Consider the following 26,929-nt stretch of genomic DNA (forward strand, 5'->3'; position numbering starts at 1 on the left):
TTTAGTGTGGAAGAGTGTCATCCTCAATACCGAGGGACTGCCTCAGAATAATATCCCCTGACCTTAAATTAAACTCTCGCTTCTCTTTGACTGAAGTTAACTTCAAGAAGTTTTGTTTTTTTGATTCGTGACAAATTCCCTTTCCTCAAGGATTCCTGAACAACTCTCTACTCCTCTTACAAAGCCCAAGTATGTACATGATTGCAATATTGCTCCAGTTTCTGAGATGGCTCTAGTAACACATTGGAGAATAAAATTATCATGAGATATGAAAAATGCTCTTTCACCTCTTGCCCTCAATGTCATGAGCTTTATTCTTTCTCATTTGTAATTACTATTTGCATCACTGGCCCCTCTGACATTTACTCTGTTCATCCTAATTTCCAAATATATGTGCTGTATGCTGCTGCTCCTAACATCTCCATTGTGGTGAAATGAAAATGTACTTTTGTTTCACATTCTACTTTGTCCTTTCATTAGCACCTCACCACTGTGAAACCTGGTGGTTCCCTCAATTTCTCTCCTTGCAGCAGCAATTTTCAAGGGTTTAAAACCAATGCTTGGCATCGACAAATTAATAGTTACTGATAAACTATTTTTTTTCAACCTTGATAGTGTCCCTTCACCTTTGTTCTCAGCCTCATCAATTTTACCAAGAAACTGTGTGGAAAGGTAAATGGTTTGACTACACTCAGACAGATGAAATGAAACAAGGCAATATATCAACAAGCCAGTGCTGCAAGCTGTTGTATATCATGAATTCCCTGAAGGTGGGTAATTAGCCAGAATAAAAGCCTCCTGGTAGATTCCTGGGAAGTGATATTGACATCACAGACTATCTGCATGTTAACAAAATAATAGTTTTTCAATTACAGAATTGGATTCCAACTGCGCTCATAGTTTGACATATATACATTAAACATATATATACTCAGTGATTGTTTCTCTGATGGGGCATTTTCTTGGTATTGTGGAGGATGGGTGAGTCAGTCAGACCCACTTTTCAATGTTCCTTGACAATTGTTACAGAGCAACCTTAATAGTGAACTGGAAACTTGCTCACCCTATCAGTCACAGTCGTATTTGATTTTGGATCTGGAAAATCCAAAAAGGTGGAGGGAAGTATTTTGAAAAAAATGTCATTTTAGCTGTGATAATAGGAAAAATCCTTTACACTTTTGCATAGTTTCATATAAAACAGCTTTTGCGATCTGCATCAAGGGCACATGGCTCTAATCTATTTATATTGCAATAATCCATGGTTTTGAAAAATATTTATACGTAAAGTAGGTATCGGTAACTTAAATAGTGTTGGCCCTGAAGAATCTGATCCAAGTTATCACATAACTCTTGGCAGAGGTCTACTATTCTTTGCTTAATAGACTAAATAAACTCTTGCTGCATTTTGATTCGTTACATAACATATAAAATCTGCATGCTATAATTGGCACGCCCACTTGCCAGGAGTGACACACCCAAGAAACCTGATCAGATCCAGGTCAATGTAGTCAAAACACACAAAGGCACAAATTCATATGATGCACACAAAGATTTCCCATTCCAATGTATAGGTATGCTCTAAGTGACAGAGCCACATGATTACCCAACAGTCTTGCAGAAGAACATAATTTGTACAGTAACTAGATATTTTAATGTGATTTGTCCAAGAATAGCATAAACTTGCCATCTGTGCCATAATGGTGCAAGTGCATGTTACATGGACAACAGCAGTGCATTTATTTGACCAACAGTTCACATCCACGTAATTTGTCTAATAGCAACTGCACACTCTTTTTCCAATATAAGTCCAATATATATCTTATGTTCTTTGCTTCACTCCATCCCTGAATCACCACCCATCCACCATCCTAAACATCAGGGCGAAATTCTCCGGAAACGGCGCGATGTCCGCCGACTGCCGCCCAAAACGGCGCAAATCAGTCGGGCATCGCGCCGCCCCAAAGGTGCGGAATGCTCCGCATCTTTGGGGGCCGAGCCCCAACATTGAGGGGCTAGGCCCGCGCCGGACAAATTTCTGCCCCGCCAGCTGGCGGAAAAGGCCTTTGGTACCCCGCCAGCTGGCGCGGAAATTACATCTCCGGGTGGCGCATGCGCGGGAGCGTCAGCGGCCGCTGACGGCATTCCCGCGCATGCGCAGTGGAGGGAGTCTATTCCGCCTCCGCCATGGTGGAGACTGTGGCAAAGGCGGAAGGGAAAGAGTGCCCCCACGGCACAGGCCCGCCCGCGGATCGGTGGGCCCCGATCGCGGGCCAGGCCACCGTGGGGGCACCCCCCCCCCCCCGGGGCCAGATCGCCCCACGCCCCCCTCCAGGACCCCGGAGCCTGCCCGCGCCGCCTTGTCCTGCCGGTAAGGTAGGTGGTTTAATCTACGCCGGCGGGACAGGCATTTTAGCGGCGGGACTTCGGCCCATCCGGGCCGGAGAATCGCGGGGGGTGGGGGCGCCAACCGGCGCGGCGCGATTCCCGCCCCCGCCGAATCTCCGGTGGTGGAGAATTCGGCAACCGGCGGGGGCGGGATTCACGCCAGCCCCCCGCGATTCTCCGACCCGGTGGGGGGAGGTCAGAGAATCTCGCCCCAGTTCCTTGCACCATTGGCACATCATGACTATCTGGTGCACAATCTAAATGAGGCACTGCAGTATCATCAAGGCTTTCCAGCAATGCCTCCCCAAACCACTGACTCCACCACCAAGAAGGACAAATGGAGCAGGTACAAGGGAACATGACTACCCTCACGTTCCCCTCGAAACCATACACCATTCCAACCAAGAAATATATTGTCATTCCTTCATAGACACAAAGTCAAAATCCTGGAACCTCCTCTCCAACAGTGTGGGAATATCTTTATCACATGCACTGAAGTGGTTCAAGAAGAAAACCCATCCTTTTGATTCTACATATGGCCAATAAATACTGGCCTTGCCAGCAATGTCCATAACCCGAGAATGAATTAAAAACAAAACACACGCACAATTAGCTCAGGAAACTGACTTGGAACATTTTTTTTATTCTAGGCAGATTGCCTGCTTATCCTCCTTAATTAATTGAATGAGGGAAAATTATCTAGGTAGAAATACTTTGCATCAGGGTACATATCAATCAAAATTGAATGCAGTATATGTGCCAGCAGAAACTCTACATGCAGAAACAGCACTTGCTCACAAAAAGAAAGATTGAGATATTGATTTGGCAGTGTATCATACGAATTTAAAATAGCAGCAAATGTCTAAAAAAAAACATCATTAATTTTAATGAGGGAGACATCTTGATGTTTACCGCACAGGTTAAGACAATATGTGCAATAAGATGTTGGAATTAACAGCTATGTATAAACAAAGGTTCCTTGTTTCGTTTCTAGCCTTTATCTGTGTAAGCAATTGTTAATAAAATCGTAGAATAGTTACGGTACAGAAGGAGACGATTCAGCCTATCCGATAGAACCATAGAATCTCTACAGTGCAGAAGGAGGCCATTTGGCCCATTGAATCTGCCCCAACCCTCGTGACTGTGCTGGCCCTCTGTAGGAGCAATTTGCTTTGCGCCCTATTGCCATGCACATTTTTCCTTTTCAGATACTGATGCAGTTCCATTCCAAATGCTTCAATTGAATCTACTTCCACCACGCTCTCAGGCAGTGTGGCGCTGGCTCATTGTGTAAAACAGATTTCCTGGTGTCCTTGTTATTTCCTTTGCCAATTACGTTAAATCTGTGACTTTGGTTTTCGATTCTTCCACCAATGGTAACAATTTCTACCTACTCTACTCTGACCCATCACAATTTTGAACACCTTTTTCAATTCTCCTCTCAACTTTATCTTCTTAAAAGTCCCAACTTCTCTATTTTTCAAAGTTATTTCACGGGAGATGGTGATGTTTGTGTAGAATAAGAATCTGGCATATAAAGGGTCAATATGGGACTGGATACAGTACCGCCCACAGTGTGATGTAAAGGAACACATGACCCGAGGCTCAAGGTCAGTCTCGTACTGGATAGAGACGTGTGTAGAGGCAAACATGGAGACCAATCCTAGCTTTGAACTTATACTATATACATATACATAGTTGAGTGGTTAATAAACATTTACTGTTCAGCTATGCAAGACTCAGAACTTCTTCCTCATATCTATTGAATAACACACAATATCTTACAATGGTGGATGCTATTGGAACACCCCAGAACCTCACAGAAGCTGGAGTACAAATTTAAAACCTAGAAGATTGAAAAAGCAGCATTGTAATCGGACAAAACACACCAGAAGCATAGGTCAGAAGGAAATCACCAGAGAAAGGCTTCAACGGCAGAAATAAAACACCACACTGCAGCAAAAGACTCCATTGAATCCCGTGGAAGTCCAACTTCAATACCCAAAGAGTGCAAAGTCAGAGGGCATAGCAGAGATATGCTAAAAATATTCATGTTGTTGGCTGGAACAAGTTTTAAAAAGCTTAGCAGCAGTCAGAATTGCCATTTTAAAATGCACCACCAAAAGCTTGAGTTCAGAGGCAGCACCTGACCACATGGTGGGCGAGCTCACTTCGATCGAATAATATAATTAAACAAATAATCAGCAGTTAAAAGACTCAGGGTATGATTCAGCGATCCCGTTGCACCCGGCATGGCTCCAAATCGGGCGCCGATCGCGAGTCAACCGACTCACTCCGCTCGGCGCAATCCGGATATTTAATGGCTCATTTAAATACCCGGATACCAGATTCACTCAGTGCCTGGGACTCAGTGGCCAAGGACACCTCGCCACGCTGCTGTTTGGTACTGGTCAACACAATGTGGATCACGTGTAATGGCACCTTGGGTAGGATGGATTCTCCTAGGCCATTGGCGACCCGCAGCTGATCCGGGCAGGGTGGCACCCTGGCATTGTCAGACTGGCATCCTGGATGACAGTGTCAGGGTGCTCAGGTGGCAGGTTGGGCAGGGCGGCCTTGCCTATGTAGAGGAGTGGTGAGAGGGTTCCTGGGGTGGGTGAGGGTTTGGGGTCAAAAGTGTGGGGTGGGTGAAGATCGGGGCTACCTTCCAAAATGGCACCCCGATCTGTGAGGAGTCTTGAAGCTTGACAGCAGGAAATCCCTCTAAATGCGGCCTTGGTGGGAAGAAACTCCTCTTGGCCAAAATAAACAGCAAAGTGCAATGTGGTAGAGGAATGTTTCTCGCGCTGCAGCCACAGAGAAACACCTCATTATGCCGTTCTGCGGACTTAACTTCAGTACACTGAATCGCACCCACAGTGAAAGTTTCATGACCCAAAAATACTTAGATAGTGTGGGGAAGACGCAGAAATGTCAATTCACTGAGTCATTGCTGAAATTGAAACACAAATTTGCAAACTAATATTACTGCGGGAGCCCACCAAAACCAACGAGCTTGGGAAATCTCAATGAGAAAAAGGGTATGGCAGCAACATGTTGTATTTCCTAACAGCATTTTTAATTATAAATGACCATGGATCAAAATTCTACCTTACTAGGCCAGTTTGGACTCATCCAAGGTCCAGGCCAATCAGAAAGTTAGGGGTATTGAAGATAGAGATTCCTTAGGCACATGATTGCTTCAAGTCTAGACAGAAAGACAGAAACTGGGTTAACACACTGCTTTATCTGGTAGGTCCATTGGCCAATGATATAATAGTTAGGGGTATTTGATATTTAGGAAGGACAGGCAAAAAGGGAAATAGAGTATGAGAGTAAACTTGTGGACTATAAACACTTCTATAAATATATAAAAAGAAAAAGATTGTGAAGGAAAGTGTAGGTTCCTTCCAGTCCAAGGTGGGAAAACTTATAATACAGAGCAAAGAAGGGCCTCACAACCACTTTTTCTGTCTTCATGGAGGAAGACACAAAGAACTTCCCTGAAATTAGGGAACCAAGGGTCTATTGAGAAGGATGAATTGAAGGAAATTAGAATTACTGGAAAAACAGTGCTGGAGAAATTGATGGGACTGAAAGCTGATCAATTCCTGGGACCTGATAATCTACATCGCAGGGAACTAAAGGAGGTGACCATGAAAATAGTGGATCCATTGGTTGACATCTTCCAAAATTCTGTAGAATCTGGAACAGTCCTGGCAGATTGGAGGCTGACAAATAGAAACCTACTATTTAAAAAAGAAGGGAGGGAAAAAATAGGCCATTACAGACCGGTTAGCCTAACATCAGCAGTAGATAAATTGCTGGAGTCTTATTATAAAAATGTGATATCATGACACTTATTTTAGGATTAGATAGTGCCAGCATCGACATATGAAAGGGAAATCATGTTTGACAAAGCTTCTGGAGTTTTTTTGAGGATGTAACTAGCAGAATAGATAAGGGAGAACCAGTGGATGTGGTGTATTTGGATTTTCAGAAAGTTTTGATAAAGTCCCACAAAATTGAAGTACACAGGATTGGGGGTAATATATTGGCATGGATTGAGAATTGGTTAACAGACAGGAAACAGAGAGTAGGAATTAATTCGTCTTTTTCAGAGTGACAGGTGGTAACTAGTGGGGTACCACAGGGATCAGTATGCAGCTATTCACAATATATATCAATATTTTGGTGAGGGAACCAAATGTAATATCTACAAGTTTGCTGATAACATGACATTTTGTAGAAATATGAGTGGTGAGGAGGATGATAAGAGACTTCCAGGTGATTTAGACAAGTTGACTGAGTGGTTGCTGACATGGCAGATGCAGTATAATGTGGCTAAATTTGAAGTTATACACGTCGGTAGAAAAAACAGTATGGCAGAGTATTATTTAACTGGTGATAGATTGGGAAATGTTGATGTACAACGGGACCTGGGTGTCCTTGTACACCGATCATTGAAAGAAAGCAAGCATACAGTTGCAGCAAGCAGTTAAGAAGACAAATGCCATGTTGACCTTCATTGCAAGAGGACATGAGTACAGGAACAAGGATGCTTCACTGCAGTTGTAAAGGGCCTTGGTGAGACCACACCTGGAGCAGTATGTGCAGTTTTGGTCTCCTTAAGAAAGAATATACTTGCCATAGAGAGAGTGCAGTGAAGGTCCACCAGACTGATTCCTGGGGTGGCAGGATTGTCCTATGATTGAGCAACTAGGCCTGTATTCACTAGACTTTAGAAGAATGTGAGGGGATTTAATTGAAATGTATGTCAGGACTGGACAGACTCGTTGCAGGGATGCTGTTTCCTCTGTTTGTGCGAAGGGGAGAGGGTGTGGGGTGGTTGTTCTAGATCAAGGGGTCACAGTCTCAGGATACAGAGTAGGCCATTTAGGACTGAGATGAGGAGAAACATCATCACTCAGAGAGTGGTGAACCTGTGGAATTTGCGGCCACAGAAGGCTCAGCACCAAGCCACTGAATATATTTAAGGTGGAATTAGATAGATTTCTAGATTCTAGAGCTGTCAAGGCGTATGGGGAGACCACGGGAATATGTTGTTGAGATAGAGGATCAGCCATGAACATATTGAGTGGTGGAGCAGCCCCAACGAGCCATAAGACCTACTCTTGCTCCTATTTTCTTTGTTTCTAAACAAGGAACCAATGAATCCTCAGCAAAATTTGATGAACTTTTAAAATCATTTGACACAGCCATTAATTTGAATAGTGACAAGATCCTGAAAAAGCAAAGTTTAACAAATGAATACAAAAGCGAGGCGAACCTATTCACTCCTTCATTAATGAACTGGTCAGAATGGATGAAGGCTGTGATGACAGTGACCTGAAGTCAGAGCTAATTACGGACATAATTGTTGTTGGGGTGGCGGACAATGCACTCTCAGATGAAAAGGACATTCAGGTTGTCAGGCAATCCGAAATCTGTTTACAGCACAGATCCAACTACAGGGATGAAAGGAAGTCATGGTACAGAGCAACCCCCGCTGTCAAGCTAGTGAAACAGCAGAGGAGCAGGCACCTCAGGCCAAGCAAAGCAATACCACTAGAGGGTAGGAGACCATGCCAGCACTGAGGACCTCACAGATACGGGGCACAATATACGAGCTGCGTCCCGCCAGAATCAGAGGGGGACGTGGCCGGTAGATCCCAGGAGAGGACTCCCCCGGAATTCCCAACAGCTGTGACGCCTCACGAGATTTAACCAGATCTCACAAGACATTGCGATCTGGATGGGCAGGACCCAGTCTTGCACGCCTCAGTGAGTATAAGACCCCTTTAGCCGTACTGACCCCGGTTGGAACAGCCACCCGGAATCTATTGGCCTTGCCGAGGAGACCCCCAGCCGGCTACCATTCAGCACTGGTCTGCACAAACGGGGACCAGGTGGAACGGCACTTGAGGGGTTTCCTAGGCGATTGGAGGCCCCCGAGTGGTTGGCCTCTGGACAGGATGGCACCCTGGCACTGCTGGTGCCACCTGGGCACCTTGGCACTGCCCGCCTGGCTCCCTTGGTAATGCCACCCTTGTTTCCTGGCAGTGTCACCTGGGTGCCAGACTGGCACTGCCAGGGTGCCCAGGCTGGCATTTTGCCTGTGTTGGGAATCAGTCCCGGAGGCACCCAGCCTGTGTGAGGTGGGGTGCATGGGACCAAGGACCTCCTTATGGGTGTATTGCGGTGATCAGGTGGTCGCGCTGGGGGGAAATGGCATCCGGATCTCTTCCTGTACTGAGGAGCGCCACTCGTTGGAGCTCCTCAATGCAGGAAATTATGCTAAAGTCCATCCTCAGGGGGCGTTCCCTATCGGGGTCCAAAATAGTATCAGAGTGCTGCTAGGTAGCGGGGTCACCCCACTAATCCTGCCCAGAGCAGACTCTGATATTGTTTTGGTTAGATAGTGCCCATGATTAATGTCTAATAGTCTCAGAATAACGTTTTAATTGAAACCATCAAGGACAGTTTGGAAAACTATGCAAATTCCAAGTTGATTCACGACGTCAAGGTACCACAGCAAGAATAAACATAACTGTGCTTCTTGGATGAGGTCAAAGATCATTTGTGGGCATCCTGGGAAATGGTCACCTCACAAACTTTAAATTGGACACAGGAGCAGTGTTATGGTCCTCTCGGGCAAGGGATCTTGGCTGAGAGACCTCTGGCCACAAACGACAGACACATCGCTCTATGGGCCTGGAGGAATCCAACTTCCGAGAATAGGCATGATTCTGGAGCCATTGAAGTATGGCGGCAAACAAATCTTTGAAGTCATGAACATCATCCGTAATAAGTCTTTTTTTCTTCTGAGCAGAAATGCCTGTGTTGCCCCGAAGCTTCTTAAAATGGCAGAAGACGTCAAACCAACCTCCGCCATCAATGGCATAGAACTGGAAGTTCCCGAGAGCCGCAAAAGATAAACTCGACTGGGACTTCAGCTCAAAATTGTCTTCACTCTTTGCAGAGCCGGTTTGTCCGTTTCTTTTGGTGATGCCAGAAGCTCCTTGCTGGCCAGACTAGCCAACCACTCACATGGTTACCACCATGACTCGATTGGAAGACAGCCAAGAGATGAACAAGCAGCAAGAAGAGACTCAACCTTCTGGCTTTGGTAAGATATCTAAAGACACCATGACACAGACACTGCAACCTCCGGCCAGTGTAACCATTAGCCAGGTGATGCCGGATTGGAGAAGCAGCCATCATCTGACCGCAGCACATCATTGCACAGAAAACTACAACAGGAAGAGACATCATCCATCCCAACATGCATTACAGTGAACCACATGTAGGAAGAAGGACAGAACGAGCACCGTAGGTTCGCTGCGAGTTTGTTCTCCCTGTAAGTGATGGGGTAAACCAATGACTGTCGATTAAACCAGGTGGAGAGTTGAGAAGGAATGGTCAACCCAAGAATGAAAAAAGGAATTAAGATCAACCAATGAAATGCCAGAACAATCACATCCAAACAACCTCCTATTCATTAAGGTTTGCTCAGAACTAGAGTCTACCGCTCCTCCAACTGTTGTAAAGACGATGTTTGGATGGCTTCTAAAGCCTCCAGACTGCCTGAACCTGTAAGCACAGAGACTTGAGTGGGGGGAGAAGGGGTATTAGGAGTAATGTAAAAATATGTTGTGCAACAGGAATGCATTGTAAATATGTCGGATAAAGATTTGGGGGGTGGTGTATAAAGGTTTGGCATAGTGAGGATTACACACTCATTTTGATGTAAAGAAACCACACACATGTTGATGTAAAGAAACACATAACCCGAGTCTAGAGGACAGACTTGTACTGGACAGAGACATGTGTAGAGGCAAGCATGGAGAGAGCTCCTAGCTTAGGCCTTATACTCTATATGCGTATATAGTTACGAGTAGTAAATAACCACTCACTGTTGAATTATACAAGACTCAGAGTCTCTTCATGAGACACATTGCACTACACTCATTTATTGCCCATGTCTAATTGCCCTTGAGAAAGTTCTGGTGAGCCATCTTCTTGGACCGGTGCAGTCCATGTGATGTAGATACACCGATGGTACTGTTAGGAAAGACGTTCCAAGATTTTGATCCAACAACAGTGAAGTAACCGTGATATAGTTCTCGGATAGGATGGTTTGTGGCTTGGAGGGGGGCTTGCAGGTGGTTGTGTTCCCATGTGTCTGCTGCCCTTGTCCTTCGAGGTCATACAGGTTGTAGGTCTGGAAGGTGTTGTCGAAAGAGCCTTGATGAGTTGCTGCAATGCATCTTGTAGATGGTTCATACTGCTGCACTACCTTTAGAGTTGTACTCTTTATTTCAGATTGTCTCTGCATTCTTCCCACCAAAGTAAATCACTTCACGCTTCTCCGCATTGTTTCATCTGCTACTTGTCTGTCCAGTCCACCAACCTGTCTGTGTCCTTTTGAAGTTCTACACTATCCTCCTCACAGTTCACAATACTTTGACATTTTATGCTGCCCTCACAATGCTGCCAAGTTTTGTGCTGTCTATAGTTAAGTAATATATTTAATGTAAAGTTCCTTCATGATCATGTTTTATTAATTTGCTTGTTTTTTGATTTGCATTTAGTACAAATTACTTGGATTCAAAAGCTGTGGAGAAACATGGTCTATTCGTCTGTCGTAACAAACCACATGTTCATTTTATGGCTGATCATGGAAAAGGGCAAAGTAAAAAGATCCACACAGACGCAGGTAGATGATGCTTTCAATTATATTAAACGAGAGATATATTGTGTCCGTAATACAGATGGATGATTTATGAATCAATTATATGAGCAGAAAAAGCTCAGTTATTCGAAGCAAGGAACCAGATCACCCTGTCTCCCCATTACGCCCTTGAATTCATTCTCTCTCCGAAATGTATCCATAGTGCCTTCTTCAATTGCCCCGAATGGCAAATTACTCCACAACTCTATTATACTTGCAGGAAAATATTCCACATGACTTACCTTCTCAATGAATTGGTCACCATTGATAGAAATTTGGCTGAACTAGTTTAAACTTTTTTGTTAAGTTCTCAAAATTAAAGGGGGCGTTTCTCTCGATGGCGTGAAACGGACACGGGGATGACCGATTCTGTCCCCCACAGGGAGCCAGCACGGCGCTGGAGTGGTTCACGCAGCTCCAGCCTCCCTTCCCAGTGCCAAATGGGCGCCGCGCGAACCCGCGCATGCACAGTTGGGCCGCGCCAACCTGCGCATGCGCGGAGGACTTCTTCAGCGCGCCGGCCCAGACGCAACATGGCGTGGGGATTCTGGGGCCGGCCACACAACAAAGTAGGCCTTGGGGGGAGGGGGGGGGCCCGGGGGGGGGGGGTAGGCCGGCCCGCCGATTGGTGGGCCCCGATCGCTGGCCAGACCCTATCGGAGGCCCCCCCCCCCAGTGAAGGTGCGCTTTTCCCCACCACAGGCTGCCCCCTGACCCTTCGCGCAGAGTTCCCACCGGCGGCGACCAGGGGTGAACGGCGCCAGCGGGACTCTGTCGTATCCGCGCGTCCGCTCGGCCCATTCAGGCCGGAGAATCGGCGGCCCTGCCGATACCAGCGGCCCGCAGCCAGCGCCACATCAAATGCGCCGGCGCAAATGGCGCCTAATGTGCTGGGTGTTCTGGATCACATACAGGTCACCAACACTTGAAGTAGTGCAACACTATTTTATTATAAGGTTAACTATTTAAACATACTTGAACTGTGGGTAAATACGATACCAGCTTTAACTAAAGACCTTTGCCTTGTCCTAACCAGTTGATGCACTCAGCACATGGTGAATGTCTGTGTTGCAGGCTGTGAGCTCTGTGCTCCTAGCTGGCTGCTACTCGAATGAGCGGGAACTCTGATGTCCCCTGTCTTTATAGTGCGTGTGCTCTCACTGGTGATTGGCTGCGGTGTTGTGTATGTTGATTGGTCTCACTGTGTGTCCATCAGTGTGTGTCTGCACCATGATATTCTGGTGTATATTATGACAGCGCCGATTCTCCGCACCTCAGAGAATCACACACCGGCGTCGTGGCGCGGTTGCGGCGATTCTCCGGCCCGGCGCGGGGCTCGGAGAATCGCCCCCAAAATGTTGTAGATAATATTGAACTTTTTAAAATGTGGTGCCTAAAAACTTCCTTGTTGCTATTGTTCCTACCCTTTCAGGAGCATAACATATCTTGTATGTTTTAATAACCAGAACTATGTACAGTAGTTCAGATAAGATTTGTCTAACACCCTACATACCAACAATACAGTCTCTTCAGAATATGGTAATTTAATTAAATTATATTTTCAAAAATAATTAAAAGTATTGTTATTCTTTAAGGACCATGGAATCAGCACAGATGGCGACCATTTGACACGTTGTGACTTTCTGACTCTTGAAAGATCTATTCAATTAGTCCCATTTCCCCTGCCCTTTCCCCATTAGCCCTACAAGTTTCCCCCTTCAAATAATGGAAGTTATTGAATCTACTTCTGGCACCCTTCCTCGCTGCACAATAAAATTTCTCCTCATGTCGCCTTTGGTTCTTTTGCCAATTACTTTAATTCTGTCTCTTCCAGTTAGTGATCTTTCTACTTTTCCTTATTTACTCAGTGGATAGCACTGTGGCTTCACAGCGCCAGGGTCCCAAGTTCGATTTGCCGCTGGGCCACTGTCTGTGCGGAGTCTGCACGTACTCCCCGTGTATGTGTGGGTTTCCTCCCACAGTCCAAAGACGTGCAGGCTAGGTGAATTGGCCATGATAAATTGCCCATAGTGACCAAAAAGGTTAGGAGGGGTTATTGAGTTACGGGGATAGGGTGGAAGTGAGGGCTTAAGTGGGTCCGTGCAGGCTCGATGGGCTGAATGACCTCCTTCTGCATTCTATTTTCTATATTCTATATGTTACTCTTTCAAAACTCTTCATGATTTTTAACACCTCTATTAAATCCCTATTAACCTTCTCTCCTCGAGTCTCTCCACTAAGTCTCTTATTGCTCGACTCATTCTAGTCAATCTCCTGTGGGTCCTCTCTAAGGTCTTGACATTCTTTATAAAGTGCAGTGCCCAGTTCAGGACACAGTACTCCAGTTGGGACCTAAGCAGTGTTTAACATTTAGCGTAACCTCCTTGCTTTCGCACTCTATAGCCTGGATTTTCGCCATGACAGAGAACCTGTCTGTCGTGGGGCAAATCTTGGAAATGCATTGTATTTCTAACTCCTGTTCCCAAACCTAGCATTTTCCATCTTCATGGGTGCAAGACTGGAATGAGGCTGGAGTTCATGCATGCATGATTTATAGAGGGAGCTGTCCATTTAAATCTCAAGCTGGCAACACTGAAGTGGGATTTTGGAAGAACAAGAGTGTGGAATCCGGAGTGTGCAGATTTAAGCAGGTAAGAGGAGATCTGAATTTGTGAACCATATGGTTAGCCAGGGTACCATTTTGGAAAGGTAAAGTACCGCTTTGGACTGGGCTCCAGGGCACCTTTCAGAGAGGATGAGAATTAATAAACCCTTTGGGATTGTTAAATGTGAACATGATTATGCACTTTTTACGGAAAATAGCAGTGCAACTGTCAAGCTGTAAAAGAAGTGTCCATCTGTCCTGGAACTGTCCAGCTGTCCAACTATGAAATTTCTCAAAGCTATCCAGGAAGTATCATAGCTGTCAGGGAGATGTCCAAGGATTCTAGGTGAGTTGGCATAGAGCGAGTATGGGTAAAGGGTGATGGGGGGGGGGGAGGGCATGCATTGGCATGAATTGATGCTATGTTTTCATTGGGGGTATGGGGACAATGAGGCGGGTAAGGTGCGTAACGTTTGCATAGGAGTGTGAGATGCCATAGGTAGTGATTAGAAGGGAAACTGAATTGTAGTGTAGGGCCATGGGGGTGGATGGAGGCCATGGGTAGGCATAGGTTGGCATGGATTGGGCATAGGGAGTGTATGGTGGAGAGGTGAGGTATGGAGCGATGTTTTTTGTTTTATTATTACATTTCATTTATTTAAACACAATTCCAGGGTAGAGTTAGGCCTTGCATCCAGCCTGCCTCCATACCCACCAGCTTGCGGATTTGCCCCGGGGGGTTCAGCCACTCTTGACTCCTGTTTCAGTCCACTCCCCTGACTGAAAATTCCAACTGTGGCAGGTGGGGGATTTTCAAAGATCAGGCTCGCCATGCTGGGAAATCACCCGCCTCTGCACTCCTGAATCGGGGATGGAAATCTGGATCTATGTCTTTGTTTATAAAGTTGTATTCTTTCATTTACCAGGCTTTTCAGTTTCTCCTGTCGCCTCCAACAATCTCTATAACCAAAATCTCAAGGTCTCTCTGCTTCTGCACCACATTGACAATTGAACTATTCAGCTTACATTGCCACTCTTCATTCTTCCGAAACAATGCATTATTATACATACCTTTGGATTAAATTCAGAGGTGGATTTACAGTTCGTGAGGCCCCACATTCACCTTTATTTCTGCCCCCATCCACCCCCAACCTCAGGCCGCTCTCAACCCCACCAACGCTCGCCCCGCAGAACGCATACATGGCAACTACAAAATTCCACAAATTGACCACTGCTTTTTAACTTGGAAAAACAGGCCTGTGGTCTTCTCCTGCCCTTGCCCTCACAAACTCTCCAACCCCGTGGCCCCCCAGCCCCATCACAAACTTGTCCCTCTCTCCAAAAGACAACCCGTCCCTCACGCACTCTCCCTCCCTGCAAGTCTGCACCCTCCCCCCCCCCGCACCCTCACACTCTTTCCCCTTCCCCATCTCCACACAGTCTCCCCCACCCCTCACACTTCCCATTCTCACAATCTCATTCACCTCGCTCGCCTGAGCTCTTCAAAGCAGCCTGCCTCACTTGCCGTGGCCACCATGCCTCTCCCTCACCTCACGGCATCATTGATGCACGATTAATTGAACAAAGACTAGAGTTGGATAAAACTGAGGCTTTATTGCTCTAAGATGTGTGGCCTCCCACAGCAGCTGGTGAAATGGCTGCTGAATGGAGGACACGCATGTTTATACTCCGCCTACTGGGCGGAGCCAGCTAGCAGGGACTACCAGCGAACCTGTAGTACAGGTCCTACCTTACATCACCTAATAAAGGTGTAACAGTGGTTTACCACATTCACCCCCTGTTAAAATTGAGTCTGGCGGGGGTGGTGGAGAACTATACACAGCAATTAATCTATATTTACAGTATTTGAGCAGAAAAAAAATGTCTTTTGAAGTCTTTTGAAGACCAGTTAGAGGTTTAACCAGTCCAGTGCCTTGATGTTCCGCTGGGAGCAACGTAGTGGTGGCGGCGATGTCGATGCTGGCCCGATGTTCGGTGACTCCGGGAGTGTGCCAAAATCCTCTTCATTATCGGGCGTGGGCAGGGGAAGGACAGATGGTCCTGGTGGGGTTAATGCTGGGAGCGCCAGGGGAGAGTAGGGTGGCGCCGGGCCGGAGGGGTGTGTGTGTGGTACCTGCTGGTGCCAGGTCCCTGAGGGAGACAGTATCCTGGCGGCCGTCGGGGTACGCCATGTAGGCATACTGGGGGTTTGCATGGAGCAATTGCACCCTCTCCACCGCCTTGTGGAGTCGGACGTGCCTACGGAGCAGGACTGGTCCTGGAGCTGCGAGCCAAGTCAGGAGCGTCACCACGGATGTGGACTTCCTGGGGAAGGCAAAAAGACGTTCATGGGGTGTGTTGATAGTGGCGGTGCACAGCAGTGACCGAATGGAGTGGAGTGCATCAGGGAGAACCTCCTGCCAGCGAGAGGCTGGGAGGTTCCTGGACCATAGGGCCAGTTGGACGGCCCTCCATACCGTCCCGTTCTCCCTTTCTACCTGCCCATTTCCCTGGAGGTTATTGCTGGTCGTCCTGTTGGAGGCGATACCCCTCATCGCTCATGAATGAGGATCCCGTGTCACTGTGGTTGTAGGCGGGGAAACCGAACAGAGCGAAGATAGTGTTTAGGGCTTTGATGACGGTGGCAGACGTTATATCGGGGCATGGGATGGCGAAGGGGAATCTGGAGTACTCATCGATCACACTGAGAATCTACGTGTTTCGGTCGGTGGAGGGGAGGGGCCCTTTGAAATCCACGCTGAGGCGTTCAAAGGGGCGGGAGGCTTCACCAGGCGCGCACGGTCCGGCCGGTAGAAGTGTGGCTTGCACTCCGCACAGACCTGGCAGTCCCTGGTGATTGTCCGTACTTCCTCGACGGAATAGGGCAGATTGCGAGCCTTGACAAAATGGTACAACTGTGTGACTCCCGGGTGACAGAGACCATCGTGTAGGGTCCGGAGTCAGTCTACTTGTGCGCTGGCACATCTACCTCGGAATAGGGTGTCTGGGGGCTCGTTGAGTTTGCCGGGGTGATACAAAATCTCGTAATTGTAGGTGGAGAGCTCGATCCTCCACCTCAAGATTTTATCGTTTTTGATCTTGCCCCGCTGTGTGATGTTGAATATGAAGGCTACCGACCGTTGGTCAGTGAGGAGGGTGAATCTCCTGCCGGCCAGGTAATGCCTCCAATGCTGCACAGCCTCAACGATAGCTTGGGCCTCTTTTTCGACGGATGAATGCCAAATTTCTGAGGCATGAGGTGTGTGGGAGATGAATGCCACGGGTCTGCATGCCTGATTGAGGGTGGTGGCTAGGGCGACGTCCGATGCATCGCTCTCTACTTGAAAGGGCAGTGTCTCTATTGCGTGCATCCCGGCCTTGGCGATATCGGCTCTGATACGGGCGAAGGCCTGTTGTGCCTCGGCCGTCAGGGGGAAGTGTGTGGACTGTATGAGTGGGCGGGCCTTGTCCGCATAGTTTGGGACCCACTGGGCGTAGTATGAGAAGACCCACAGGCAGCGTTTGAGAGCCTTGGGGGAGTGGGGAAGGGGGAGCTCCATGAGGGGGCGCATGCGGTCGGGATTGGGCCCCAGAACTACGTTCTGGACCACTTAACCAAGTATGGCTAAGCAGGTCGTGCTAAACACGCACTTCTCTTTGTTGTAGGTCAGGTTGAGAAGAGTGGCTGTTTGGAGAAATTTGGCAAGGTTGGCATCGTGGTCCTGCTGGTCATGGCCGCAGATGGTGACGTTGTCTAGGTACGGAAAGGTGGCTCGCAAACCGTACCAGTCGACCATACGGTCCATCTCCCTTTGGAAGACTGAGAACCCATTAGTGATGCCGAAGGGAACCCTGAGGAAGTGATAGAGACGACCGTCCGCCTCGAAAGCAGTGTATGGACGGTCCGATTTACGAATGGGGAGCTGGTGGTAGGCGAATTTGAGGTCTACCGTTGAGAAGATCCGGTACTGTGCAATCTGATTGACCATATCAGATATGCGTGGGAGGGGGTACGCGTCGAGCTGCGTGTACTGATTGATGGTCTGGCTGTAGTCCACGACCATTCTGTGTTTCTCCCCAGTTTTAATGACTACAACTTGAGCTCTCCAGGGGCTGTTGCTGGCCTCAATGATGCCCTCCCGAAGCAGCTGCTGGACCTCGGACCTGATGAAGGTCCTGTCCTGGGCGCTGTACCGTCTGCTCCTGGTGGCGAGGGGTTTGCAAAATGACGGCGCCCACGGGCCACACGTGGACTGAGGGGGAGAAGATGGCGGGGCCCACCAGCCGCGCATGGTCCGGGGAGATGAAGATGGCGGCGCCCTTTGTGTGTAGACTAGGGGGGTGGGGGCAATAGCGGTGACTGTGCGGGCCTGGCACACCACGGCGAAGTGCTCCTTTTTGCCGCAAGCCTTGCAAAGGGCCGCGCGGGCCGGGCAGCGTTGGCGAGGGTGTTTCTGCTGGCCACAGAAGTAACATCGGGGACCCCCGGGGTGGGCGGGCTGGCGCGTGCTGCAGGCGTACTGGCTGGGTAAGGCCCCTGATGGGGCGGCCATCTGTGGGGTCCACGATGCGTAGGAGGGGTGGGCCGCGCGGCTGGGGGGGGGGGGGGTAGGCCTGAATGTTGCGCGACATGACCGTCATAGAGAGCGCTTGCTTCTTTGTCTCAGCTAGATTGAGCGTGGCCCCTTCTAACAGTCTTTGGCATATGAGGTCCGACCCAATCTCTGTAACGAACGCGTCCCGCATAAGGCAAGGAGGTCCGAATGTTCAGTGGCTGTAATGGCCCGCCAGAAGTCTTCTATGGACTCACCAGGGAGTTGAGAGCGAGTGGCGAGTACGTGCCTGGTGAAGAGCGTGTTCGTCTTCTGTGCATAGTTTTCTTTGAGAAGCGCCATGGCGTCGGCGTAGTTCGGGGCGCCCTGGATCAGCGGAAACACGTTGGAGCTCAATCTTGAGTACTGGATCTGTATCTTCTGAGCTTCTGGAACAGGGGTGGTCGCTGAGTTGATATACACCTCGAAGCAAGCTAGCCATGGTTAAAGTCCTTTTTGGCGTCGCTTGATTGCGGATCCAGCTGCAGGCAATCTGGCTTGATACGGAGGTCCATCTTTTAGAAAATCTTAGAGCAATAAATTGATGCACGATCAATTGAACAAAGACTAGAGTTGGATACAACTGAGGCTTTATTGCTCTAAGATGCCTCAGCAGCTAGTGAAATGGCTGCTGAATGGAGGACACGCATATTTATACTCCGCCTACTAGGTGGAGCCAGCAGGCAGGGACTACCGGCGAACCTGTAGTACAGGTCCTACCTTACATCACCTAATAAAGGAGTAACAGTGGTTTACCACAATCATCACGCACCTGTTGCTGGCCTGGATCCACTCCTCGTCGGTTCCTCCTGGCTTGATTTTGGGTGCCTATTGCTGGCTTGGCTTCACTAGTGCTGGTGCCCGGTGCAAGTCTGCTCCCCTCGCCTGCTCGGTGGCTGACTTTATGGCTTGATTCAGTGGTCACGCCTCACTGCTGCTGGCCTGGGTCCACTAGTGCTGGCGCCCTGCACAAACCTGCTCCGCTCCTGGTGGCTTGATTTGCAAACCTCAGCAGCCTCTCGCCCTCGGTCTCGCATGCACACGCTTCAAGATAAGCGTGGGTTAGCAGTTTCTACGCTCTTTTAGACTCACTATCTTTAAAAATAAATTTAAAGTGCCCAATTCTTTTTTTTCCAATTAGAGGCAATTTATTGTGGCCAATCCATTTACCCTGCACATCTTTGGGTTGTGGGGATGAGACCCACACAGGCACGAGGAGAATGTGCAAACTCCACACGGACAGTGACTCGGGGCTGGGATCGAACCGGGTCCACGGCGCCATGAGGCAGCTGTGCTAACCATTGTGCCACCATGCCGCTCCCAAGACTCATTATTGAGAATCCGATTTTGCTCTGCACTTGCTGATAGGCTGATTAAATTGCATTTGTTATATGTCTGCCCATTTCTGTGATCTCCCAAAATCTGCTACAATTCTCCACACTGTTTACAACATTCACAAGTTTTGTGTCATCTGCAAATTTTGACCTTTATGCCCGGTATACCGAAGTCCAGTTCATTAGCGTACATCAAAAAGATCAGTGGTACTAGTACTTCCCCTGGCAATACCACTGTTTACTTGCCTCCAGCCTGAGGAGCAACTGACCTACTCTCTGCTGTCGCTTAGTCAGTTCTGTATCCTGCTGTTAATGCCCTTTGAATCCCTTTGACTTCAATATTGCAAAATTAAATGAACATTAAACTATAGTTTAAAAAGTATTGAAAAACACTTTATTAGCATCACACATGCAAGAGTGACAGCGACACTTTATTGCCAGTATGTTACTGTATTAAGAATCCTGCCTGCTGTTACAAATTTTAAACAATAAAGGTATTCCATTAATTCCCTTTGTAAAAACAAACTGTTGTAGTTTGCTCTGTAATAGGTGCAGTTTTGCAGTAGTATGATCAGAACCTTGCAGCAAACACTGTGCCTTGAAGTTGAGTTTTTAAGGCAAACTATACTTCATGATCGTGCAAATTGCATGAAAATTTACATGTGGTAGCAATGCTGCTTCATCAATCATTGTGCTTGAAGTTGGAAAAGGAAGACAATTCACCAATTTCTCAAGAGCTAAGACACTAGGAGTTACCACATGTCTGGAAGGTGACTGAATCAGTCCAAGTAACATGTGATTAATAAAATATGCTTTGTATTTTTGTATTGTACTTCATCTTGATCTTTTACGTAATCGATCGAATTGTTCAGAACAGCCACATTTTAATATTTGCATGATGCCTAAAAAATTTCATGTTGTTTATCTTGTGATAATTCCCACAGTTTCCACATTGCTGGAAGAACCTATTGCGTGTTTTAAGCAAACCACTTCAGCAACATATGTAAGTGAAAGCGATGTTCTTCCTGCTCCTGAGGTTGACCGATTAAATAACAAATGCAGGGTACCTTGGGGGATTTCAACCAAGAAGGCAAATGATGAAATCCACATGTCAAATGAGGTACTGATGTTAAAATTAGAATGTTAGGTCACAGTTCTAAATTATCTACTGTTCTTTAAATATTTGATCTGATATCTTGTCTTTAGTCATCTGAATGGCCAAATGGCTTAATCATGCTTTTCCCTCACATTTTTCTCTTTCAATCCTAATTATGCTTTAGTGAAGTTATTTGTTTTAATTTTTAAGGTTAATTTCAGAAAATTGCTTCCATTTTATGTAAAGTACTAAGATATTAATATCCTGTTTAGATTGGAAACACAATGCAGGATTTTTTTGTTATTTTCTAATTTGTCTTTAGTACAAATTACATTTCTATCATAGCTTAGTCAATGCCAAATTTACAACCTTTTCTCTGTGATTAGAAGGATTCAGCATCGGTAAAACCGAAGAGCGCATTAATCGAGAGATGTGTTTTTCATAGCACGGCACAGGTATTTCTTCCTCAGTTTCTCAATGTTAATCTCCATGACATATAAACTTAAGTTTCACCAAGTTCTCCTCAATGCCAGGTTCCCCGAAAGAATTAATTACTAGGAATGCATCTAAAAATGAAACATTTTCATCCTTACATACATTGGGTTCTCAAAAATGGGTTAAATGCTGTCTTCCTTGTTGATTTATTTGCCAATTAGATTAACATTTTTATTTGCTGTTCTGTTTAATGAATATTTATGTGTTTTCCTCAGTAATAAGTATGCATTCTAAAACATTCTCTCACTCAAGCACGACACATATATGCCCGCAATAATAGAACTTGCCGGACTGCTTGCTTTGTGTTCTTGCGTTGGCAGTCATTTTGATGACTGGGACACTGTAGACAGTTCCACCCAGTCATACAGTTCAACATTGATTCTGTGGATTGATTTACAGACTGTTAACTGGCCATAGTCTGATTACCTTAAATGGCAACTAACTTCAGAAGGCTGGGGGAGGAGGTTGGAGGGTGAAATGATGACAGTACCCTGCCATGAGAAAAAGTGTCACTAAACACCGGGTCTAGCGATTGGGTCCAACACCCAGGGAAAGCGGCATTAAACTCACAGTGGAACACTTCAGATTTTCACGTAGATTGCTTTGTAATGTGACACAGGTGGTATTTTATGGTCTCCCTGAGTTTGGAGTTGGAAAGCGCTTTTAATTGGGTGGGATGGTGTCAGATGGGGACCTGACCACCTTCCTGTTTCACTTTCATAGTGAATAATGTCTTTAGGTTCAGACAATAATCATAAGGGAATATGCTGGATTTGCATGGTGCTTTTTGCACCCGAAAAAAGTCCCAAAAATCTTTAGAAGCATTTGTAGAAAATTCCGGCCTCGGGTGACGGTGTGGAGTTTGCAGTTTCTCCCCGTATCGGCGTGGATTTCCTCCAGGTGCTCCGGTTTCCTCCCACAGCCCAAAAATGTGCAAGTTAGGTGGTTTGTCCATGCTAAATTGCCCCTTAGTATCCAAAAGTTAGGTGGGATTACTGGGTTATACGGATAAAGTGGAGGCGTGGGCTGTTGGACACATGGGGCTGGATTCTCCCAAAATGAGACTATGTCCCCACGCTGGCGTAAAAACGGTGAACTTTTACTCCTGAAATTCCTTGAAAAAGGTTGACCTAATTCAATGCCCTGCAAGGAGCTAGCAGGGATCCGGAGTAAATCTCGCAGCTCGGATACGGGCCCCCGCACTTCCGGTTTGGAATCCGCGCATGCGCACACCGGCGACTTCCATCGGCCGCGCCGAGCTCCATGGCGGACTCGGACCGCGGAGCCAGTCAGAAAAATGAGACCCCCCCGATCGGCTGCGCGCCCGAGCATCTAACCACGCAGATCTAATCCCTGACCGCCTATAAGAGCCCCCCCCCCCCCCCCCCCCGCCACCTCCCTGAGTCCACAGCCTCCATGCCAGAATCTCGACCGGCAATAGGTGGTTAGTTCCACGGCGTCGGGAACTCAGCCAGTCGGGAGCGGAGGATTGCTGGGTGGGCCTCTGGCAATGGCCCCCCGGGGGCGCGCGTACTCCGCGGTCATGCTGATTTTCGCGTCCCGGCCAAACCAGCGCTGGGCCCGTTTATGGCGTGAAAGTGGATTCTCCACCCCCCGCGCCGGCCGCGATTTCGGTGCGGGACTGCAGACAATCCAGCCCACTGTGTTTGAAATTTTTTGTCCAGAAATGGATTGAAATCTGGCCACAGACTATGGTCGAAGGTTTGATTTTACAAAAACTGAGGGCTCCAAAAACTATTTCTCCAACTAACACTGATGACCCTGTCATCTGTGCACATTCCAATGGTCATGAAATTTACTTTTACAGCTATTTTGTATATGTGTTGTTCCTTGGAGATTGATATGTAAATTTAACTTCCACAAACTACATACACCTGTGCCATTTTTCTGTCTGAATGTGTATCTAAACAAAGGAAAAAATTCAGACCATACCTTTCATGCAGTTAGTGCTAGTGATAAGATCTTGGTCAATGGTATGGGGAAACATAGTTATTATTGGCTGTTATATTAATATCATATAAAAGGAATAATACATTGCACAAAATGTGTAATCTTTTATGTTCCCAACATGGTTTACATTAGCTTTCCCCAAGAATCTTTCTTAAAATTCATAAGATTCATAAAACTCTGAAGAATTTTTCTTATTCCATTTTTTAAGTTATGTTTCTGTCTTTCTTTTTTGTTTCACCCCATTATTGTCCAACTAAAATGGAAGGAAATTATCTGATCACATGGCAGGTCGACCTAGACTCAATTTGTCCTCATTGCTCATTTCCTGAAGTCAAGAACTTGCCCCATAGAAATTATAAGGATGAACCCTCCTGTACAACTGCAGGACATTGCTCCTAGTACTCCAATGCACCACATCATCGGATTTTCCATTAGCCTGACCCCTGTGTTCATTCGCGGGATTTGGGCATCACTGTGCTCTTCCCAATTGCCCTTGAGCAGTTGGTGGTGAACCACCTCCGTGAATACAATTGCATGGTTTGCTAAGCCAATTCAGAAGGCAGTTAAGAGTGAATCATATCACTGTGGGTCTGGAGATCCAGAGGTCAGACCTGCTAAAGGCCTGGCACATTTCCACCCCTCAAGTTCATTCGTGAATGAGATAGGTTTTAACGACAATCCAGGAATTTTATGGGTGCCATGCCTGCTAAAAGTTTTTTATTTCAGATTTATTTAATTAACCAAATTTAAATTCTCCAACTGCTGCGGTGAGAATTGACCTTGTGTCTCCAGGTCATGAGTCCAAATCTCTGGATTACTCATTCAGTTACATACGACCATAAGAAATAAGAGCAGGGGAAGACTATATGGCCCTTTGAGGCTGCAGTCATTCAACGGCTTATCTTCTGCCTCAATTCCACTTCCGGCCTGTTCCCCCGTATCCGTCGATTCCCTGAAAGACCAAACGCTATCAATTTCAGCCTTGAATATAATCACCAAAAAAGCTTAAAAAAAATGTTTTTTAATAGAATCTTTATTATTGTCACAAGTAGGCTTACATTAATACTGCAATGAAGTTACTGTGAAAAGCCCCTAGTCGTCACACTCCGGCGCCTGTTCGGGTACACAGAGGAAGAATTCCGAATGTCCAATTCGCCTAACAGCAGGTCTTTCGGGACTTGTGGGAGGAAACCGGAACACCCGGAGGAAACCCACGCAGACACAGGGAGAACATGCAGACTCCGCACAAGCCGGGAATCGAACCTGGTGCTGTGAAGCAACAGTGCTTCCGCACCGCCCACAATTTCAATGCTTTACAGTCCCCTGGATTTTAAAAAATCCTTCTCAGTTCAGTGACCAACCCCTTACTCTAAGACAGAGCACCCACGTCCTAGATTCCCTCAGCACTGGAAACAACATTGTCTAACCTGTCGGCATTTTGGATATTTCAATGAGATCACCTCTCATTTTCTAAGCTCCAGAGAGTGTCAACCCATCTATTCAGTTTTCTCACCATAAGACAATCCTCTCATCCCAAGACCCAATCATTTCAGCCTTCATTGCACCACCTCCTAAGGTAAGTATACGATTCCTCAAAAAAATATGCAGTTGTAACCACTATGCTACTGTGCCCCTTGATCATTAATCAACCCATGACTGTTAACCGTATATCGGGGATATGTCTTTAATTTCAATGATACTCAGAATATTTCTTGCGCCTTTCTATTTTTTATTCAGAAAATGAAAAGAAACAGAGAATGGAAAACAGGGCGTAACAAGAACCCTGCTGAAATGCTCATCACAAAACTTTGTACAACCTCCAAAGCATTAACTGCACCTTCCAGCCAGACGTGTAAAACAATTTCAGTCATGCCCGTGCTTCCAAATCAAATGCACAATAGAAGAATTGTCTGTTATCGCACAGATCAGAAGAACACTCCCAGTCTGTTGGTAAAATCAATGAAACCTTTAGGCACCTACCTAGTACCACCTCTTGCACCCCCTTCTTCAAGAGGAAGTTCACAGCGCAGTTCAATTACGAATGAAATATGCAAAGAAGTTGGGACAGGTGGCCCGCTGAGTGCTCAGAAAAATCCCATTAATCTATCAGCAAATGACGATGGCAGTACAGAAGAAAAGTATGCTGGTTACTAAGAGACAATCAATAGAGCCTTTGGAAAGGTTTTAAATTAAATGAGGAAGATGTATCAGAAAGCAATCGTCTTCACTTTCCACAAGAATCATATTTTCTGTTATCAACCAAGAGATTATGTAAATCTTTGTTCTTTTTTCAACAGCAGGCTTGGACATGGTTAACTCAATGAATGCTATTAGTAGTGATTCCAGGGATAATTAAATAGTACCATTTGAAAATTTGCTGAAGCCTTTTAATAGGCTTATGTAATCACATAATAGCTCTGGCATATTTTATTTAGCATGAAGGAATCAAAGCTCTTGTTTTTGTTTGCCTGATATGGGGTGCGTATCGTTAATTAATCCAACATGTTTCCACTTTTATAAAGATATCAATGACAGTGTTATTGCAAATGATGTACTTCCACTAACCCATTTACATCAAAATACTGTTGAAAAACCAGTTTAGGAAAAATATTATGTTAAGTGATGTACAAATGTAGTTGCAGAACATTGGAGTGATTTTAATTAGCTTCTATTATTAGGAAGTCAGGTTTAAGTTATTAAAACTATCATGATCTGTTTATTACAGTTTAATGGCATTCTATTTGTCAGCATGGCTCAGGTGGCAGGCCTGGTATTATGATCTATATTTATCCCTCCATCAGCTAAAAAACACCTGGTCATTATATTTGTTCTTTTGTGGGAGTTTGCTGTGTACTCATTGGCTGCCACATTTTCATTTTTTAAAAAATTATTTTTATTGCAAGTCAGAATTTTTCATACGCACAAAATAAATAATATAATAATCTTTATTAGTGTCACAAGTAGACTGCAATGAAGTTACTGTGAAAAGTCCTGAGTCGCCACACTCCAGCACCTATTCGGGTACACTGAGGGAGAATTCCGAATGTCCAATTCACCTAGCAGCACGTCTTTCAGGGCTTGTGGGAGGAAACCGGAGCACCTGGAGGAAACCCACGCAGACACAGGGAGAACGTGCAGACTCCACACAGACAGTAACCCAAGCTGGGAATCGAACCTGGGACCCTGGCGCCGTGAAGCAACCGTGCTAACCACTGTGCTACTGTGCTCCAATCACAAGGTAACAAATATACAGAAATATCACTTTAAAAAAATTAACAATCCCACTAACCCCTTCCCCATCCTAAATAAATAAAGACTAATAACCCCTCCTAACTGCTGACAGTGACCAGCTCACTGAAAAAGGAAATGAATGGCTGCAATCTTGCGTAGAATCCTTCCACCGTTCCTCTAATGGCGAATTTGACCTTCTCTAGGCATAGGGAACACTATTAGGTCTCCCAACCAAGCTGAGACAATGGGTGGAGTAGGAGAACTCCACCCCAGCAGAACTCGCCTCCGTGCTAGCAACAAGGCAAAGGCGAGGTCATCCACCTTAACCCCCCCCCCCATTGGCGAGCCTGAAACGCTGAAAATGGCACCAGCAGACAAGGCTCCAGCTCAATACCAAGAATCCCTGACGTGGTGTTAAAGAAGGAGACACAAAAGCTGACCGATTTAGGACAGGACCAGACATATGGGTATAATTTGCTGGTCCCC

General features: G+C 46.3%; 1 protein-coding gene across 3 annotated transcripts in view; it reads left to right on the forward strand.

Moving 5' to 3' along the window:
* Nucleotides 1-26,172, forward strand: part of LOC140389887 (uncharacterized) — a 736,276-nt gene extending 710,104 nt beyond the window's left edge. The window contains exons 8-11 of one of the 3 annotated variants that reach the window (XM_072474502.1): nucleotides 10,980-11,104; nucleotides 20,595-20,770; nucleotides 21,133-21,201; nucleotides 24,950-26,172. In XM_072474502.1, coding sequence (XP_072330603.1) covers nucleotides 10,980-11,104; nucleotides 20,595-20,770; nucleotides 21,133-21,201; nucleotides 24,950-25,366 — 787 coding nt within the window. In that variant the 3' untranslated portion in view covers nucleotides 25,367-26,172. The remainder of the gene's footprint in view (nucleotides 1-10,979; nucleotides 11,105-20,594; nucleotides 20,771-21,132; nucleotides 21,202-24,949) is intronic. The other 2 variants (XM_072474503.1, XM_072474504.1) reach the window with 2 other exon arrangements.
* The last annotated feature ends 757 nt before the right edge of the window (nucleotides 26,173-26,929 follow it).

The sequence above is a fragment of the Scyliorhinus torazame genome, chromosome 14 (assembly GCF_047496885.1).
Source record: "Scyliorhinus torazame isolate Kashiwa2021f chromosome 14, sScyTor2.1, whole genome shotgun sequence".
In the NCBI taxonomy this organism is placed as follows: Eukaryota; Metazoa; Chordata; class Chondrichthyes; order Carcharhiniformes; family Scyliorhinidae; genus Scyliorhinus; species Scyliorhinus torazame.